Here is a 20781-nt window from a genome sequence, read left to right as displayed (position 1 = left end):
TCGTTCATGCGAACAGTGCGATTATGTTCTTAATGTTATCGCTACACTGAACTCCGAGAAAAAATGATACCCTTTAAGGTTAACAGCTGGGGAATCGGGAGTTAACAATATCTTTGCATTTATAGATCCTAGTCGGACAGAGAGGTCTCATGTTCGGTGGATCAGGAGGAACCTTCGTTATTATGATGGATGGCGAATACACTGAACGACCTCTTATTGTATCTGGGGGTGCTGGAGGTGCAGCGGCACCTAACGGCGGGACAAACTACGGGGTGAGTGTTGTCGTATTACGTTTAGAATGTCGTCAGTATGTGAGTCAGTGTTTAATTAAAAATGTTTAAGCGGGAAATGATCACTCGAAGTGTTTCTGAGAATGTAGTCAATGATGTAGAATTGGGGGAATGTAGAATGAATTGAATAGAACGTCGGTAAACAAGATATATTTGCTTTAACTGTTTAACTTAGGTTCATATTTCTAAAACGTATATGGGATTCCCGGAAAGTTTAAGCTTTGTGTAAAGTTGCGATGACAATTAAAGCGACGAAACTCAATTACTTAAACCCAGGGTTCTCATAAACACGACCGTGGATTCCAATAATCAATTGTTGTTCCCAGATTAGTGACGCCAGCATAACAAGTGACGCTAAGTCAGGCTCGGTAACAACTGACATGGAGGGAAGGGGTGGAACTAATGGTGGAGGTGGGGAACATGGAAGCAGCTCGGGAGGTGGAAACACACCAGGTATATAGATTATTATAACTTGTGAAGAATAAAGTATCCACTAAAGAAGGGAATGAGCCAACTATGGGTTAAATTTCAAGCCTCCGCATGGCATGCAAGGGAACTATAAACCTTATAGAATGAAAAATTAGAAATTAATTATATTTTATGCTGCCCCTCGATAATTGATGTTTTGAAAAGACAAATCTGTTTAAAAGTTATGGAGAAATTTAAACATGTTAATGACGTACTGGGTGATGCATTGCGGTAAGGTTTCAGCTATTTACCTGATAGTCTGCTAAAGTTTACTGCTTATGATGGGTGGTATAGCTTGTGGAAATCTTTATTACTATTATATAATATTTATTTTTTATACAGGCGGTGGTGCGGGGTATATGAGAAACGGAGGCAATTCACCGGATCGTCGATTTAGGCCGCTCCCAACACCAGCATACGCCACCAAAGGAACCAACAACCCAGCTGACACCACGGCACCGGGTACTGGTGGTACTTACAACTATAACAACAGGGCTAACTATAACGGGGGGTTCGGCGGAGGAGGTTCTGGGGCGAAAAATGCTCCAGGAGGAGCGGGAGGGTACTCCGGAGGCGGCGGAGGAGTGGTGGATGGATTCTCCGGAGGAGGGGGGTCGTTTGTGGACAGTGAAAGAGTGACAAACCACAGAGTAGAAGCAAACAATAGAGGATTGGGTGAGGTCCGTATCAGATACTTGGGCGAGTCGCTTATTATAAACCAAGACATGAGAGAGAACAACTAGAAGTTTAGTGGCAACTTGTTCAAACACCTGCCACGTAAGAGCTGCAATTCCCATCGCGCTGGTTTGCCGCAGTGGTCCTCGCAATACAGTTACAATGTTCGAAATGTATTTAAGTAATTTAAATGAATTTGGAATATTTGATTTTTTTTGCGCCACTTGAACGCAATTTGTAAAAAGACGAAGCGATTTTTTAAATTAGACTTGTGGTCACGTGTCTTTTGCTATTGTTATCAATAAAAGAAATATCTAAATATATTGCTGTGTGTGTTAGAACAGATAGTTGCGTATGCGATCGACTTTTTTAGAGAAAAGAAACACTAAAAGAGAATTGTTTTATAGAAAAAGCCAATGTAGTGACCTATAGTACCTGTTAATGCTTACATGAAGCAAAATAGTTTTGCTAACTAAACTATGTTTTTAATAAAACGATTAAAAAGTAACACAAGGTCAATGCAGTTGATTAGGTCATGTGGGAATTTGAAAAAAGACACAATTTACAATCTACGAGCGGTGGTGAAGGACTTACGAGTTGTTTGTTGAATTGGTGTTTGCTTTTTAAATTACTGTTTACTGAGCATACAAGGTGTATGCCGAACTTAGACCGGCACAGCGTCTGTTACGGTGCGACGTCATCAGAGTTTTAATATATACGACGCGTCGGGGTATTTTCGTGGGTATTAAAACAGATAACACCTGGACACGTGATGTCAACAAACTATTTCTATTGATTGAGATATAAACTAAACTACAGAGTCAAGACGTGCCCGGCAATTGAATTAGAAATAAAGTGTATACATTAGGATTTCTATACACACATGCGGAGAGCCCAACAGTCGTCATATTCACACACTGTGTATCATTTGAAATTCACTTATAAGAAGATACAATGCTGATTTGTTGAATGAATGTTAAGCGCAAAGGAGATTTTTTATTGTATGTTTTAAACTAGTGTAAACATTGTTGTTATAGGAACTAGTAGAAACACCGTGGTTTAATGCAGCGTCGTCAAAATGTATGTTTATTTTACATTTGAAAACACGCAACTCGTGCGTGGACACTTTATGAGCGTTAGATGGCTTATGAGTGGCAGAAGTCCTGCGTGTTGAGGCGAGGTCGCTGTGGACGTGCTTATGCTCGGCAGTTACATATTAACCGTACCGGACACCGCTATTCCCTCACGGGATTACTTTAAGAAGTAGTTAATGAAAATTCCGAGCCCTATACACGACCCAGCATACACCATAGCAAGGTGATATACAATTTGTTTACAGAGAAAGCATATCTTAAGCCAAGAGTGCGTGTAATTGCGATACGGGTGTTTGTCGTAGGGGGGGATATGTTGTTTTACGTGATCGTGACAAGCACTCCTATATTATAAGTCTTCCTGTTTATCACGAGCCAGTTTTACCATAAGATCTTATAGACATCAACTTGAACGTATGTTTAGATTTCAACATGGCCATATAATGGATAGCAACTATACTATGTAAACTTAAACGTGTGTTTTAGACAACACAGAAATTTATGACGGTTAGCAAGCTTGCAAACGCACCGTATAACTTTGAGTAAAACACAAACACAGCATTTAAACTGATATTTTCCCACCTGCAACTTGTACACTGCTTCATGGGTCGCTTTCTGTAGGCTTTCCTCCCATAGCGTGATCTCATCTGAGGGTAAAAAGTGCAACATGTAAAAAAATACTTTACAATGTCAGTTTCAAATCCCTCAAGTAATAAATTCCACTGATGAAATTCATGATTCAATTAGTTGAACCGGGTAGCGCGAAGCTAAAGGGCAGAATGAACTAAATTGAATTTAACTTTGAATTTAAGCTTGATAAACCAGGGGTGGGGAAATGGATTATACATTTGGGAAGGAATACGGCAAAAAAAAACAACAAAAGTTGCATCAAATTAACATATCCTGCTATTTTTCTGGGTGCACTGAAGTGAAAGTTTAACCCGTTATTTGTGTAAGAGGGGCGGTGTCGGTCTACTATAATAAAACGTCCGCTGTCCTGAAGTGAATTGATTTTGGCGTTTCAACGATTTCCTGTCCCCTACCTTTACACTGGGCACTGCAATAGATTGGAGGTTTCGTGCTATGTTGAATGCTCAAGCAGTGTTCCCTATTGTCCAGCAAATGTCTGGGTGGTAAGTGGGATTTGCACAAAGATTCGTACAGTGTAAAAACTCGGGAACACTGTTCCCAATCGAGTTCGGATTCCTGAAAAAAAAGATAAATAAGTTTAAATCTATAACAGCTAAATTTGTTTGAAAAATTGTTTAACTTCAAATATAGCTGGTGATCCCATGTATTCTGTTTTCAGTGCAAAGCAAGCATGACGTGGTTACCACGCTTAAATGCTTTAAATGAGATTGATATTGATAAATTAGTAATAAATGTGACTACCGTGGCGAAGCGGTAATGGCAAGGGACACGGGTACACTGTAACCAATATAAATATACGGGTGGAAGCAATTACATGCTTTGAACATGTAACACTAAACCCAATGACACCTGGTACATGCTATTTGGTAATGTGGTAATTTGTAACGCACAAATGAAACTGTTGGACTGAAAGGTGAACGTACTTAAGCAAGTAAAACAGAGCTTATGTACCCTCATATACAAATCGTACCGAACATTTAGTTTTAAAATTACGAAAACAAACTACAGTAAATTCCAAATGGCACTGGAAAGGCGTATTTGTTGCCATTTTTATGTATTCGTATCGTATTATACCGACATATCATTGTGTCGTAATTTCAATTATACGCCTGTGGGATTTCCCAAATCAGTTTGAAAGCAAATTACATTCTTTTGTCTGTGGAATGTTTGGACCGAAAAAAACAACACAAGTATTCGTTTGGCTCTAAATGGAAAACAACGAGCGAATGTTTACATTGGGTCGACTAACACACTTGAATGGCTAAAGACGGAAGCATAGACACAAAGGTAAGTGGAAAGCGCGCGTATAAGTGCTCAAATATCGATCCAAATGTTCGTTAAGTGTCGCCTAGTTTGTCACCAACTTCATGCATATCTGAAGGCGCTGTCTGCTATTATTGTAGTTTTATATATCTTTTTATTAAATCTTGAGTATTTGATATATTTAACAGATTATATTTTATTGGCATTTTGTTTTGATTGCTATAAAAGTAACTGACGTGTACGGTTTGAATAGTTCTTATAGGCTTAAGTTATAAAGTGGTTGCAATTTTAAAACAACGAACATAATATAGAACAGTCTACAATACTACTGTTTATATTATGGTTTGGATACCATACATACAACATATAGCATTTTCTGCAGCAGCGTTGGTAAAATTAAATCGATTTATTCGATAATGCGGGCGTGAGTTGAGACCAGGGCTTGACGTCAATCGTTAAATCAATTTAAATCGCGAACGAGCAAGAGTGATCCCGGGGTCGTGGGAAAGAGACAATAGACACAGAAGTCTATTTACCGCCGTGTTAATAACGCTATCAACACTTAATGAAGTCCAGGATAGAAAAGTAAATATGAGGCTTAATTAAGACGACGCGGTTTCTAAAAACCTTAACACTCAGACAGTCATTATCATATTGGATATGACGTAAAGAAAAATATTATTGATTTTTTAAAGGAGACTGAAAAGTGATTAAAAGTGATAATCCATAGCGCGTTGATTAGGCTTGATTAATCTATACTGATTGTAGTTGCAGTTATATCGCTTTAAAGAAGTTTTACAGATATTAAAAGTGCATAATATACAATGTAGGAATATATGCGTGACAGCTTCGCAATATTTAACTTACAGGCGGGGTGTCGAAGATATAAATCTTATCGACTCTGATAGCAACAAAGCGAGGCGACCATCTCTCAGTGATGTTGGCTTCATTTGAACGTTCAGATAACCAGCCTTGTGTAGACACTTTGCGTTCTTGGGTGACAGAGTCATTTGTCTGCATGTAAGTTCACATATCAATACTACATATCACACATAGTGACAATCCCCTATCAGTAATATATTGTTGCAAAAATGCTGGTACTCTAATCTAATGCAAGTACCAGTAAATAAATCGACGTATTTGGCTATGCATATCTAAACACTATGAACCATAGTGTATCCCGTTGCAACGTAAATTACAAGGGTATTAGCGAATAGTAAAAGAAAATATACTAAATTAACTGTAAGTGTGAAAAATCTAGGGAAACAATTTGTTTGAACACTCCAGGAATAAAACGTTGCTATAGGATTGCAAACGTGAATGCAACAAAGCCAAGGTGGCAACGTTGTGTTGCAGTGTTTAGATCAATAAACGTGCACGAAGTGTTCTCCTAAGCCAATGTATTATAACGGAACCAAATCTTTATTGTCAGCTGTAGAGTAAATTGCTTCCGTAATTGCTGCAAAATAGGGATTGGTTCCGCCTGAGAGAATAACAGCGCGACTGGTAGAAGTTGGCATACAATGTGATAAGGTAATCACTAAACTAACAGAACACCTTGATAATAAGCCCAAGTTCGACGTTTACCTGAGACATTGTTGCTTTATGAATAGTCGCGGTTACCGAGCTTATCCATTCGTTTAACTCACTCTTATTCGAGCAAATTATAAGCCCTGTAGATTCGCCTTCGTGTGGTATGACTTCGAAGCAATTATTTCTGCGTATATGGTGCAATTAAAACATTTAACCAATACTAATTAATATCTACATGCGACACTGAGGATCATATTTAACTAAATGCATCATCTCATCCATAAAATTGTATTTTGTATCTTTTATATAAATAAACCAAGTTAACCCTTTGAATGTAATTGTATGCAATTAGTAAAGGTTTCGATTCTTGTGAAATATTACTACAACATAACTCTTATCTAGATATCTTCAATAAACTACACATAACAATATAAATCAAGCATTTGCGTGAAATATTCACTCTGGATATATATAAGTATTACTATACCTGCTTTGGTCTGTGCCATTTATGTAGCGTTCCAATCTTGCGAACGCGAGTGCATAGATCTTTTCTTTTCCTTCGTTATTTGAATATTCAAGATGTGTGCTTGCATTAGGGTCGTTGCGGTAATCCAAGTGAGTGCTGCTGTTTGGATCCGTTTGGACGTCGCCGAAATTTCGGTGCTTCGCGTCTGCAATAACAGCGCGTAGTTCGATCGCGTCTTGCGCGCTCTCGTTCGAATGTTCGTGAATATTTTCATTGTTTGTGGGCGGCTGGTCGGACGATGTAGAGTTTTTACTTGGAGCTGTTTACGTCATCGTCCATTGTGTCGTAACAGAGGAGGGGAACATACAAATAATAACAAGTGGCGTGAGAGAGAATCAATGGTGCGGAATGTTTAATTGGTGGTCAAGCAAAATAAAGAATGTAGATTTGAAAATGTAAAGGTGTAAAAAGGGCATCTTTTTAAACTAGTTAAACATGTTAAAAATAGTCATATTTTACTACTTGTAAGCAATTAAAATTACAACTTTAAATTAGGAATGCAAGTCAAACAACAAACCATAGTGTAGACTGTAAAATATCATCTCCTTTTCTGCTGTAAACACCAAATAGGGTACATACCGTTAAAATAATTACGGACAATTAATACATGCACACTTAATTGGTTGTTTGATTTGCATTCTCATTTAAGGTTAATTGAGGTTAATGAAACATGCACAGTATCAATTCACTCACTCACTTGCCGATGACACTGAAGGTCGAAGCACGTGACCCGCTCCGTCGAAAGCACGGACTGTAAGAGCGACTTCAGCCCCACAAAGTCGGAGTTCCGAAACGACCTCATCGTGCATCATACGGTCAACCCTCTTGTCATTAACAGCAAGTATGGCGTCACCGGGGTGGAGAAGATGGGTTTGGTCAGCTGAAAAATATTGGGTTTAACATCTTTGTGTTTAGGAGGGTTGGACTTTAGCTAGAATCCACCAGAGTTTTGACCAACAAATGTATATGCGGTAAGGGTAACTCATAGGTGGGTTTGAGGTATATGAAACAGAAGGCCCATGTAATAACAACTATTCTTGTCAGAACCCACAAAACGTCTACCCAGAAACTTACATAGGTGGTTATTTGTAAGCAGGCACAAGGTGTATAATGGAACATAAGATATATGTTATAACATATCCTTGTCAGCCACCCAGATAAAAAAGTTACTCAATTCAAAAGCTTGAGATATTTAACTTTAGATTACTATCAATTTATTTCTTTGCTTTGCACAAAATTAAGTCCAGAGTACGGCTGTTCGCCCCAACTAAGCCAACTTTTCTATGGAATATATATTCGATATCGATATATGAACAAAAACATAGCCATGTCAAATATATAGTGCCCGCAATAGCACCTATGTCAATACTACTGAAACCATGTGCTATTAAGCCTATTATGTTGCTGGGCAATTCCGCCACCACCCAATAATAATGATAACTAGTTTATGACATCTGGCACACTTTCATTAATATTACTATTCATACACTGCTGCCATTAGTTTGTCAAAAGGTAAAATGTTTAAATTTTTAATGCAATACTCTGCACTTTTTTAGCAGGTGGTAGTACTGTAAACACTAATCTGTTGTGCAAAACTATTAATCCTACCCCGCTTAAACAGTTTAAATGCACCATGTCCTGTATATAAATAATACATAAGAAGTTAAGCATGTGGCTAAGGGCAAACATAGGCTTAAAAGTGCATTAAAATGTCAAGCCTATTCACCCATAGCGATAGCAAACGTGTGCTGTGTTATAATACAGGTTTCACAGATGGGTAACAATCGCCGAAAAACTAATCAATCTTTTGAAGCGACCCAATTGTGATTAAATATTTATAAGCATAGAAATACCAACACCTACTTATCTATAGCAGACTAATAACAATGTAGCTTTATTTCACATTCTTGCTACAAGTATCAATAAGTTAATAGTCCAAATAGTTAACATAACAGTGGGTAAAGGTTCAATTACTCTACACAAAAAAAACATTTACAACATCAGTGTTATTGTTCCCCAAATTCCTGGGATTTGTTATTCCACTTGTTCTGTTTGGGCAGCTGCTTTATATGCTCTTTGAGTAAGCAGACTACAAGTCATAGCACGTAATCAAAACGATAATTTGAATTTCAATGGGAATCGTAAGTGTTGTTGTAATGTTGTAAAAGTAATATTTCAACTTACCAGCTTGGCCTGGAAAAACTCTCGAAATAAGGACAGGTATTCCATGCTCTGCGCCACCTTTTACACTGATGCCAAGTCCACCACCTGGTTGGCGCTTAATTTTTACGACTCTCTCTCCTGGCACATCGCTTCCAGTAGGCTGATAATTGATAAACAGCATTAACAATTTATCAGATGGATTAAATTAAGGTAAAGTACTTCTGTCTGTTTGCATTTGCTTTGTTAATGGAAAGAATATACTTTCCAGGGCCAGCACTAATTGATTTTAAGTCTATTTATACCTATACACTTATCAATCATACAATTAAAATTTAACAAACAATAAATCAAACTCGTTAATTAAATAAATGCTTTTAGATAAAATTGGTTTTAATTTGAAACGCTTTGTTTTGTTTAGATTTCAAACTGTTTATAGGTTTCTAAATTTGATTTTTCAGTTCTGGATTGTATCACATAATGATAATAAATATATGATATCAATTATATATATTTTTATGTGCAAAACTTTTAACATTTATTTTATTCATGTTAAATGTAAACAATAAAGATTTCTATAATTTGCAAACATATAACAACGTTATACAACATTATGTCTCACACATCTTGGGTGATATGATTTTGAACAATAAATATTTCTTATTCTTACCATGATTGTTGAATTAGTTTGATCTGTTGATAGAAGAGGATCTGATGTATCTTTAGAAGCTCCACGAGATCCTGACTCTGTTGAAGATATTGAAGCAGTGGTCTGTGAATAAACATGTTCAAAAATGTAGACTCAAATAGTGGCCAAATATAAAAATTTTACTAGCGCTTCACAAAATATGAAAAAATATTTTAAAAAATAATAATTTAAATAAAAATCTGCCAAAACATTGCTAAAAAAACGTTTTAGACTGGTATTAAGCACAAATCTAAAATTTTAAGATTAACATTTTTACAATCAATAATATTAAATTTCATTTTTTTCTTCGATAATACTGACGATAATTAAAAAATACCGAAAAAATAGCAGTCGTTAAAACATAGTTGAGTTACGTGTTTTATTGATTGTCAGTTTGTTTAAAAGCAACTAATTTTAGTGCTTTAAAACATGGTGTTATTGAAGTTACTACCTGTCTAGAAAATGTTGGTGTGACACAAGACGCTGGACTGATGGAATTTGTTTGGTTAGTTGGTTTATTAAGCGAAACAGAATTATCGGGAATAATATCGTTGATAATAAGTTGATTGTCGGTGAGTTTTACGATGACTTTTCTCTCGGCTGCTCCATCTCGAAGGGCTAGGACTGCTTCTTTCATTGGACAACAACCCAGGTAAAGTTAAGTTGGTTTTATCACTAATTCAATTCCTAACTGAAAATAAAACAATGTGACTCTTTAATAAAATGAATATTCTTTCATTTGAAACGTTTCATACAAAAATCATCTCATTTCTGTTGTTGAGCTAGCCTACAATATATTTCTCCACTTACAAACACTGTACAGTACATGCTATATTGTAGTATATATTATAGCCCAGTCTGCATTACCATAGTAGGCACACAAAGCATACGTGAAAAGATAGACTTCTTTCTGTACAGCCTACCTGAGCCTATAACTCAGTATACAAAGACATACTGATAGTGATAACTAACGTGACTCGTCTCGCAGTTTTTCTGACTGCACTGAGCATGGTCAACAAACTATACTATATTTTAAACCCGCACTGCCACTAACGGTGAAACCGACGTACATTCTGCATGTGTACTTAGTAAATGGGGACGAGGTTATAAAAACTGAAACATTGCGTGAAATTATTTGTCAAATCTGAAATAAACAAAGCAAAAGAACAGACTTTAACCTAAGATTACCCAAAACACGTGTATGCCACGTGTTACACTTTTTTGGTGGGAAATGTAAATATTTAAACTGAACAATAATTTAAAATGGTTAATTAATAGTTAATATTCGGATTTTAGGGGTCTGAATAAAAAAATCAAAGTTACGTTAAACAATTAAACACATACATATATTGTCCATGTGCCCACTAAAACGACTTATTTTTGATGTAAATATTTTCGCGCTGAATGATGGAGTTTCGCCAAACTACATTCATAGCTATAAAGAAAACCCACTGCTGCAGTAAAACACTGTATAATTGCGTTAATATTCCGCCAATTACATGAATCAAGATGTTATATATAGTAATGAGTTAGATGGGACACCTTTAGCACATACCATCTAAACATACTGACCGTGTTTTAAACAATTAACTACGGTCTATGGGAGTCAGGAGAATACGGATTTATAATTCTTTGAATGTTCTTTGTTTACTACCAAATGGGACGAGAAAGTTGAGTAAGAAGGTGTCCCATCTTCCCCCCACCTTACTATATATATATCGCACTTATGCTTTATTATAGTAGGTTGGGGAAAGATGGGACACCTTTTCATTCTATTTTCTCGCCCAATTTGGTAGTAAACAAAGAAAATGCAAAGAATTATAAAAGCGTATCCTCGCGACTCCCCTAGACTGTTTTTAATTTTTTAAAACACGATCAAGACATTTAGATATTATGTGCTAAAGGTGTCCCCTTTTCCCCCACCCTACTGTATAATCGTTTTATATTGTCCGATCTCACGTAAACAATAAAATATGTAAGTTGGTTCATGATATAACACATTAGTTAAATAACAAAAGAATAACTTTACTCAAAGCTGATTAAAACAGCGCCGAAATTATAACATTTTGCGTGTCATAAATAACAATTTGCGTGTCATAAATAACATTTTGCGTGTCATTAAACTTTTTGTTGCGAAACTACAGCAGCATCGTTCCAGCCTTACAAAACACCGTTTTTGTGTTGCTGATAAAAACCAGTTGTAACAACAGACACAGAAAGAGGTCAAACCGGTACGAATTCTGATTCAGATAGTAACCACAGCAGCAATGAGGCGAACAGTTCAAATTTTAAAAAAAGATTGGGCCCTTATTATTACTATGATGACCAAGTTACATCGCGTACGATGTAGCCTGGGGCTTAGATCGAATTCTTACAGAAATTGTCGATTTTGTAAGACATGTTATTCAGTCGGGAGCTGGTACAGTGTGTGCATTGAAGGGCGTAAAAATGTATTGTGTTATTTCACACGAAGCCACAAAAAGCGTCTAGACAGTCAGTGGAGCGAAGCCGGTAACTGAAATCCACGGGTTTAGATAAAAAAAGGAAAGACAAGTGAAACAAATAGCTAAGATCACAACTTGCTATCTTCTTGTTGTTTTCTTGCAGCTAGCAGAGTTTCGTATAAGCTTCACGATGGCTGTAAACGTTCCTGGTTTGGTTTCCATCATTGTGTTTTACGTTCTTATTCTAGCGATCGGTATTTATGCAGCATGGAGGAAAAGAAGAACCGGAAGAGGAAACGAGAGCGAGACAATCATGGTCGGGGGAAGAGACATCGGACTCTTTGTTGGAAGCTTTACTATGACTGGTAAGTTTATAAAACTTTAGGAGTTTTTTTGCTCATCAAAAGTACTTCTTTTTCTGACCTATGTGTATTTGATTGCACTTCTGTACGTTTGGCAACGGATGATGTTTGTGTAATGGTATATGTATGTGTAATTCTATCACTTCACCATGCATTATGTGTAGTTGTTAATAAATAAAACCACAGAATACACATTATTGTAAGTGCATTTAACATAATACTGCCCTAAACACTGAATAACAGTTCGGGGTAAGATGCATAAAATGTATATATGGACACCCTATTATATAACATAATGAAAGAATGAATGTTTTATACACCGCGAACTCGCTTACCAGTTACCACGCATTCTATTTTGCTTGTGATTAAATATATTCCAGCTACGTGGGTTGGGGGTGGCTACATAAACGGGACATCGGAATATGTATATACACCTGGCTCCGGACTCCTGTGGACGCAAGCACCCATTGGATACGCTTGCGCGTTAATACTTGGCGGCTTATTCTTTGCGAAGAAAATGCGAAGTGAGGTAAATGGATTAAAAGTATATAAAATACGAGTTTTAAATAACATAGTTAGACGCGGTAAGACGCAGATAACACTATAACACACATTTTCCAACCATGTTACTGTTTATTAAATTAAAGATTGGTGAGAATGGGACTAGGCTATATATAATGCTGTAAATGTGCTTTGTTTATTACCAAATGGCACGAAAAAAAAGAAATGAAAAATAAACCATTTTACCCCAACCTACCGAATGAAAATATGAACCATTTTACCCCAACCTACTATTTATTTACTAACACCTAGGGATATGTGACGATGTTGGATCCATTGCAGCGCAAGCTTGGTCGAGTAATGGGAGCGTTTCTTTATATACCTGCACTTGCTGGAGAATTATTCTGGTCTGCAGCTATATTGGCCGCGTTGGGTTCGTTATAAAAATATCATTTTTTCCAAAAAACGTTTCAATTTGTTTTTTAAATAACTGCAAAAATTATTTCGTTTTTATTTGTTTTCGTCCATAGAACAAAGTGTGTCACAATTTATTTTTTTTATCTCGCCGAAAAAATTAGCGAAGATCATGTTATTTAAAGAACAAAGAAGGGATATCACTGTCTGCTGCGTTTATGACCTATATATAACAATACTACTCTTTATGTCGATTTATTGTTTTTAATTCATTCTACAATATATCCTATATGGGCGTAAAAGAGGCGTGAAACTTCTCTCAACTAAATCTCTATATAAATACCTTTGATGCTGTCCCTAAACGAGCAAACGCCATTTATGTATCTTTTTAAACAATGTGTTTCTATAATATAATGAATGTATATGGATAAATGAATGAATGTACGAGTGAATGAATTATTATTTTATCCTTGCGTTTCGGGACAGCGTTAAACCATAAGTACTTAAGTTTAAACGTTATATGACACGGGTGTATCCTAATCTTTACACACCGTACAAGTTACCACATACCTAATTTTGCTGAATGTACTTGTATTTACAGGCGGTACGCTTCATGTTATCATTGATCTTCATATAACTGCAGCTGTAATTGTATCTGCATGCATTGCTGTTGTATACACCATGGTCGGAGGTCTCTACTCGGTTGCTTATACAGATGTAGTTCAGTTGATTTGCATATTCATTGGACTGGTAAGATGTTCCATACTTATATATCATGAACATATTCTGTTACTTCTGCTACCAAGCATATATATATTCTTTTGGTGGCTCATCGTATAAAATGTAATTCATGTCCGACGTTTCGTCTGCCATCCTACAAGACTTTTTCAGGGAATGAAACATCAGAAAAACACTACGTTTTTATAACAGATGGGCCTCTTGAAGCATATAAACTATGCACACCGGTTTAACGGTAACCACTGCGTACGTATTTCATTCGATCTTTGTCTGAGTTCTTGCAAAAGCGAATTAGGATATCGCAATATAGATTAAATGCTCCAATGGATTGGTTTCAGCGCATCTTTGTTTCAAAATATTTCTATATGTTTTAATTATTTTCTTGCGGTTCTTTTGCTTTGTTTGTTATGATGTCGCGGCCGCGTTTGGTTTGTTACGAATCAGTAAACACAAAATTATTCCGTTTTATTGAATTTCAATAAAAACAAGCGAAAGTTTGCCTCCCATTATATTTAATGATGATATTTGTTTAGTGGTTGAGCATTCCATTCGCGTTCACTCATCCTGCTGTATCAGACATCGCCACTACAGCTTACCACTCACCTAACTGGCTTGGTACTTGGGATATTTCGACCACTGGTCTATGGATCGACTCTGCTCTGCTACTGGTAAGCATAAAATCACCATTATCTTGTATTACCGAATGTACTCTCAAATAAATTGTCAGCCATACAATACTAAAATTCCCTTCAAAAGAATTAATCACAGAGTTATATACGTGATAACTCTTTAAGTGAGCACGAGAAACGACTATCGACTTTGCCCAATCACGCCAGGATTAATTGATCCATTTAACTATTCGTGTTATTCATACATTCGCAGTTATTTGGTGGAATACCGTGGCAAGTTTACTTTCAAAGAGTTTTATCGTCGAAAAGTGCAGGAAGCGCTCAGAAGCTTTCATTCATTGCTGCATTCGGATGTATGTTCATGTCAATACCTTCGATATTAATCGGTGCAATTGCTGCATCTACAGGTAAATTGTTTCTTCTAGTTATACGAGTCAAACATTATTTAAAGATTTGTGAACTTTTTTCAGTACCTTCAAAATTTCCAGCCTTTAAAACATACAGCATATATTTTTGTAGTGTATAATATATGAAAGTAAATTGTCCTCAGAAAAATAAAAGTGATGTAAACATGTTACACAGATTGGAACGCAACATCGTACGGCCTCCCAAGTCCAGTTGAAAAAGGCGACCAAGCTAATATTCTGCCAATTGTGCTTCAATACCTCACCCCTGTAGCTGTATCATTCTTTGGGCTTGGCGCTGTTTCTGCTGCTGTAATGTCATCTGCCGACTCTAGTATTCTATCTGCTTCTAGTATGTTTACTAGGAATATTTATAACGTCGTCATCCGACCAAAGGTAAGGTTTAAAACTTTGCATATTTATGTTAAATTGGAAAATACTTATTTTTCTATAAACTATATACTGAGACAATATCTTTGTAGTATACCTGTTTACAAAGTTCATACTTATGGCCTGAATCTGAATGCTCGTCTATTGCAAGGGGTGAATGATTTACGTATTTAAACTTCTATCCTACGCACTTTCTAAGCAACCCCGTCTGGTTAAATTGCCGAGACAGTGTATAGGTTGGTCTATACTAGACACCTTACAAACTGGACAGAAAATAGACTAATTTATAAGCCGTTTTCTTTCACTGCAGGCTAGTGGACGTTATAAAACCCTCCCTTTACATGGACATCGTTAGATAAATAGGTATAAGACAGTTATGGCCTTGACACTATAGACCATTATATTTTAAAATGAAAGTCTGGATAAAATTAGAAAAGCAGTTTTGCCAAGATAATAAAACCTTTATTTTAACCCAAAGGCATCGGAGTTGGAGCTGGTGTGGGTAATGAGAGTAGCAATAATATTCATAGCGGCAGGAGCCACTGCTTTAGCTCTTGTTGTGAAATCTGTTTATTATCTTTTCTATCTTTGTTCGGACCTGATCTACGTCATACTTTTTCCACAGGTTAGTTGCAATATTTTTACCATATTAGTTTTAGTGTAACAGAGAACCAAGGTGTTCCTGTATTATTTCGGCATTGTCACTAAAGATTAGCAATTAAGCCTGCCTCTAAAACAGAGTTGACTCACGAAGGTACGTGCTTGGTAGGCTAAGTAGAGTAAGCGGGCACGAAGTATGCGAAAACATAACATCCGTGTTAAAACGACTGTCGACCCGCCACGCAAGCCTAAACAAGTTACTTGTAGTATTGCTGACTATATAGTAGAGTGGGGGAAGATGGGACACCTTATAATTCTATTTTCTCGTCACATTTGGTAGTAAACAAAGAAAAGTCAAATAGTTATAAAACCGCATCGTCGCGACTCCCATAGACCGTTGGTATAATTGTTTAAAACACGATCAGGATATTTAGATATTATGTGCTAAAGGTGTCCCCCCTTCCAATCTGCTATAGTATTATGAGTTTTGTTTTTTTACAGTTTGTAAGTGTTCTCTACCTGGACCCAAATACGTATGGATCGATTCTTGCTTTTCTGGTGGGTTTGGTTTTACGACTTGGGGGTGGCGAGCCTGGGTTTGGGTTTCAACCTTTTATCAAATACCCATATGGAAGCAACTTTCCATTTAAAACACTCGCAATGGTATCTTCCATTGTAACTCTGCTGGTTGTTTCCTACTTCGTTCGGTTTTTATTTGTCCGTGGTATAATACCAGCGAGATACGATTTCTTGAAATGCAATCTTGCAAATGGCGGCCGTAGTATTGAGACACATGAGAACAAAGTTGCACGAAGAGATATGGAAATGAGTGGGCACGGTTTACAGAATGAAGGTTACGTGCCCGAAACAGAAGAAAAAACGAAAATGTAATGTTTATGATGAACTGTAAAAAGTAAAGGGTGACATTTATAACTAAAGTTTATATAGTTATTTTTTTATTAGTAAATTAATTGCTTACCAACGTATGTATTCCTAAACACTTATGCAGTTTCAATTACAACTAAAAGCTACATGACACGTTGATTTTTCTTCAGTAACTACAATAATTATAGAACATTTGCATACGCTACTTTATAAAGTGCCCAGTTCATAGTTTATCTGGTCTTTCTGCACTTACAATTTTATTGCTTACAAACTTGCTTAATATTATATCCTATACCACTCAAGCCAACTTTGTTGAAATAAAGTTATAAAACTTTGATTTTTAATTGCTTTTGTAAATTTGTCTTTCCTGCAAATAAAAATACCAGTCCACAAATAAGATAACTTAAATAAAACTGAACTTACATCAGGCGGGAGGCAGCAATTAAGTGCGTCAGCAAAAAAAATACGGCAGTTTGAATTAAACTGCGACACTTATAATCGGATAAATTACAAAGCAGTTTTTACAACATTTTCGCCAACAAAGCTATCATTCGCCACCCCATGGTCCATTTCTATTTCTTCTGGCGGAACGTCTGTTTTCTTTCGTTCTATTCCCCGTCCTCCGTTTGCGAGATTACATTCAAGGAAATCGTATTTAGCAGGTAATATCCCGCTTACAAATAGATAGCGCACAAAGTAAGACACGACAAGCAGAGTCACCAACGAGGAAACCATTGCTAGAGTTTTATAAGGAAAGTTGTTTCCCCCTGGGTACGGGATAAATGGTTTGAGATTGAACGCAGGTTCTCCGCCACCTAACCGAAGCACTAAACCCACAATAAAAGCGACGATTGATCCGTAAGTGTTTGGGTCCAAGTACAACACACTAAAAAACTGTAAAAAATAAAATTTAGAAATACGAACGCCAGTTTCACTACGTGTATGTACAGACCTGTGGGAACAGAATGACGAATACAAAATCTGAGCTTAAATACCACAAGGCGTATACGGAACCGACTGTAAGTGCTAATACGGTGGCGATAGCCCCCATGGCAAAGATAGAAAACCGCATTACCCATATCAACTCTTTTTCTGAAGCCTGAACGAAAAACAATATCGTTAACAAATGGAAGGTTGTATCGTTATAGTACCGTGGGGAAAGATGGGACACCATTAGCTTATCCAAATATTCTGATCGTATTTTAAATAATTAGCAACGGCTCAGAAGGGTCGAGAGAATACGGTTTTATAATTTCTTGAATCTTCTTTGTTTACTACCAAATAGCATAAAAAGGTGTCCCATTTCCCCCCACCCTATACTACCTACAGAAGACAAAGATAACGCTCACCTTTTGTCGGAATGTGACGTTATAAATATTCCTAGTAAACATACTAGAAGCAGATAGAATACTAGAGTCTGCAGATGACATGACAGCAGCAGAAACAGCGCCAAGCCCAAAGAATGATACAGCTACAGGGGTGAGGTATTGAAGCACAATTGGCAGAATATTGGCTTGGTCGCCTTTAGTAATTGGGTCCGGAAGGCCATAGCCTGTAGCGTTCCAATCTATAGGTAACATTTTTCGTGTTGAAGATGAGTCGGCTTCGGATTTTTGGTTTGTGTTACAAATGCAAATAATGCAACTGCTTGAACTGCTTATTATACATTACAAGATCCTCAAAATAATTCAAATCCTAGGCGGCCTATCGCTTTTCTGATTAAATTTACTTGCACTGTATTTACTTGATCTTTCACTGGCATATGAATAGTGACGACCTTTAAAATAAAACGAAGTTAGACAGGTAGAACTATATATAAAGTGCTGTGGGGTAAGATGGGATACTGTTAGCACCCAAAACCCATATTTCCTGATTGTGTTTTCAACAACTGACAACGCTATTTTACAGAGGCGTGAGAATACAGTTATTTCTGTAAACATTTTTTGTTTACTTCAAATGGGACAACACAAAAGAACGAGAATACGCCCATCTTACCCCACCCTATTATACCTCATACTTACCAGTACTGGCAGCAATTGCACCGATCAATATCGATGGTGCTGACATAGCAATGCAACCAAATGCGGCCACAAACGACAATATTTGCGCATGAGCAGCACTATCGGATGATAACACACGTTGAAAATAGACCTGCCATGGAATACCACCGAATATCTGAAGAAAAATGCATATTATTGAACTAAGTATAATTTGTTCAAGTTGCCATTTATAAAGAAAAAACTATACAAGCGTTTCATCTCGTAAGTAGATAAGAGGTGTAAGAAACAAGGTCCTCGTGTTGTGATTTTAAAAGTTGTCCTGTCACACAGGTTAATAAATTTACAACCCATCTTTAAAAAAGTAGTAAAACGACGATTTGTTTATACCAATAGCAGAGCAGAGTCGATCCAGAGACCAGTGGTCGAAATATCCCAAGTACCAAGCCAGTTAGGTGAGTGGTAAGCTGTAGTAGCGATGTCTGATACAGCAGGATGAGTGAACGCGAATGGAATGCTCAACCACTAAACAAATATCATCATTAAATATAATGGGAGGCAAACTTTCGCTTGTTTGCATGTTGTATATCAAGTTTAGTAGGGTGGGGAAGATGGGACACCAACAGAATGTAAGTTTTAAAAGTGTTTTCTTTACAATTGGAAAAAATCCAAACGTTTCATGTGAAAAAAGCGTCGTATATAATAACGATTTGTTCTTCGATACTTGGGCCATTTAAATTTAATACAAAGTAACACATGTCGTATATGTTGTATGAAATACACCATATTATAACAAACTATCAATGTCTTAAGTACTTACAAGTCCAATGAATATACAAGCCAGTTGCACCACGTCTGTATAAGCCACTGAATACAGACCACCAACCAACGTATACAACACAGCAATACATGCAGATACAATGACAGAGATACGAATATCAAGGTCTATGATCACGGACAATGTACCGCCTGTGACGCATAATAAGATTGTGACGAAATATTTTTGATGACGTAATGAAATAGAAAAGAGATTTATGCATATGCTATAACCAGAAAAATATACGCCTATATGTCATCTATAACATATATGGGGGCTACACTTAACGGTGGTAAAGAAATTACATACATAACTCGAAAGCGGTTGTATGAAATAGAACACCCATGTTATAACGCCTGTTGTTTACACGCCAACCAAGTATAAGTTACACATTCATTCAACAAATGTTTACAGTTTACAAACACACTATGCTGATGCAAAGTGGCAGAAATAACGTAATAATGATATTTACATCGTCAATATTTGGGTGGGCATGAACAGGGTAACCTGTGCCATAGAATACTTGGCTTAACAGAACTTTTACACTGAAATTATAGATAACTACTTCCTATAAACGTTAACTTGTTCGAGTTTCTTTTACGACAGGACGCTACTTAATATACAATTTCCGAATGTAGCTTTTTTACAAACTTTTCATACATTTTTACCGGCTCTAAAAAAAATAACCGGGACATTGATGCATATAGTGGGGTGGGGAAGAGGGAACATCTTTTTATTCAATTGTCTCGTCCCATTTGGTAGTAAACAAAGAACATTCAAAGAATTATAAAACCGTATCCTTACGACTCCTATAGAGTGTTGTTATATGTCTAAAACACGATTAGCATGTTTGGATGTTATGTGCTAAAGGTGTCTCGTCTTCCCCACTATACGTGTTGAAGCAATATCAACTTAAATTTAGTTAAATATTTCCTAAAATAATCAATGCAGGTACGTGAATGCTTACCAAGAGCGGCAAGAATGGCGGCTGACCAGAATATTTCACCCAAGAGTGCTGGTAAGTACAACAGACCCCCCATGCGCCTGCCAAGCTTACGTTGCAATGGATCCAGCATGGTGACGTAACCCTGTGGAAAGAGGGGATAGGGGAATAAATGATTGTAAATTGTTTAATCTCGTGTGGCGGGTAACTGCTGTCGTTATACCAATGGACTCCGCTTACAAGTTACCCGGTATGTTACCACTGCCATATTACACACTTTTTAGCAGCAAAACTAAAACCTAAGTAAAAGTG

The 20781-nt window shown here is 36.8% G+C and overlaps 4 protein-coding genes across 6 annotated transcripts in view; 2 read left to right on the top strand and 2 right to left on the bottom strand.

Annotated features, from left to right (window-relative positions):
* The window catches only part of LOC100186982 (gamma-1-syntrophin-like), a 17374-nt gene extending 7336 nt beyond the window's left edge, over positions 1–10038 (bottom strand). Inside the window, exons 1-9 of one of the 2 annotated variants that reach the window (XM_009862565.3) lie at positions 9797–10038; positions 9328–9429; positions 8682–8820; positions 7195–7377; positions 6459–6756; positions 6026–6155; positions 5306–5452; positions 3568–3730; positions 3107–3171 (exon numbers count right to left, since the gene is read on the bottom strand). In XM_009862565.3, coding sequence (XP_009860867.1) covers positions 3107–3171; positions 3568–3730; positions 5306–5452; positions 6026–6155; positions 6459–6756; positions 7195–7377; positions 8682–8820; positions 9328–9429; positions 9797–9982 — 1413 coding nt within the window. In that variant the 5' untranslated portion in view covers positions 9983–10038. The remainder of the gene's footprint in view (positions 1–3106; positions 3172–3567; positions 3731–5305; positions 5453–6025; positions 6156–6458; positions 6757–7194; positions 7378–8681; positions 8821–9327; positions 9430–9796) is intronic. The other variant, XM_018814911.2, reaches the window with a different exon arrangement.
* Positions 94–1756, top strand: LOC100176766 (loricrin). The gene is made up of 3 exons (XM_018814912.2): positions 94–272; positions 617–743; positions 1101–1756. The coding sequence occupies exons 1-3, from the start codon at positions 150–152 to the stop codon at positions 1499–1501; spliced, it is 651 nt and encodes a 216-aa protein (XP_018670457.1). The 5' UTR covers positions 94–149; the 3' UTR covers positions 1502–1756.
* A 1768-nt stretch (positions 10039–11806) lies between the features above and the next one.
* On the top strand, positions 11807–17106 carry LOC100179935 (high-affinity choline transporter 1). Of its 2 annotated transcripts, XM_002119463.5 has the most exons (9): positions 11951–12154; positions 12532–12680; positions 12965–13085; positions 13668–13816; positions 14338–14472; positions 14687–14840; positions 15016–15233; positions 15706–15852; positions 16329–17106. In XM_002119463.5, exons 1-9 carry the CDS (start codon positions 11980–11982, stop codon positions 16716–16718), a joined length of 1638 nt encoding a protein of 545 aa, XP_002119499.2. In that variant the 5' UTR covers positions 11951–11979; the 3' UTR covers positions 16719–17106. The 2 variants fall into 2 exon arrangements, with proteins under 2 accessions (XP_026693288.1, XP_002119499.2); XM_026837487.1 differs by lacking the exons at positions 12532–12680; positions 12965–13085 and having other exon boundaries at positions 11807–12154.
* Positions 16520–20639, bottom strand: LOC100184587 (high affinity choline transporter 1-like). The gene is made up of 7 exons (XM_026837488.1): positions 20494–20639; positions 19530–19678; positions 19100–19234; positions 18734–18887; positions 18062–18279; positions 17665–17811; positions 16520–17606 (listed from the first exon to the last, which is right to left on the bottom strand). Exons 1-7 carry the CDS (start codon positions 20600–20602, stop codon positions 17220–17222), a joined length of 1299 nt encoding a protein of 432 aa, XP_026693289.1. The 5' UTR covers positions 20603–20639; the 3' UTR covers positions 16520–17219.
* Between the last annotated feature and the right edge of the window lie 142 nt (positions 20640–20781).

The sequence above is a fragment of the Ciona intestinalis genome, chromosome 14 (assembly GCF_000224145.3).
Source record: "Ciona intestinalis chromosome 14, KH, whole genome shotgun sequence".
NCBI lineage: Eukaryota > Metazoa > Chordata > Ascidiacea > Phlebobranchia > Cionidae > Ciona > Ciona intestinalis.
Note: the sequence above shows the minus strand (reverse complement) of the source record. Positions and strands in the feature narration are given on the sequence as shown.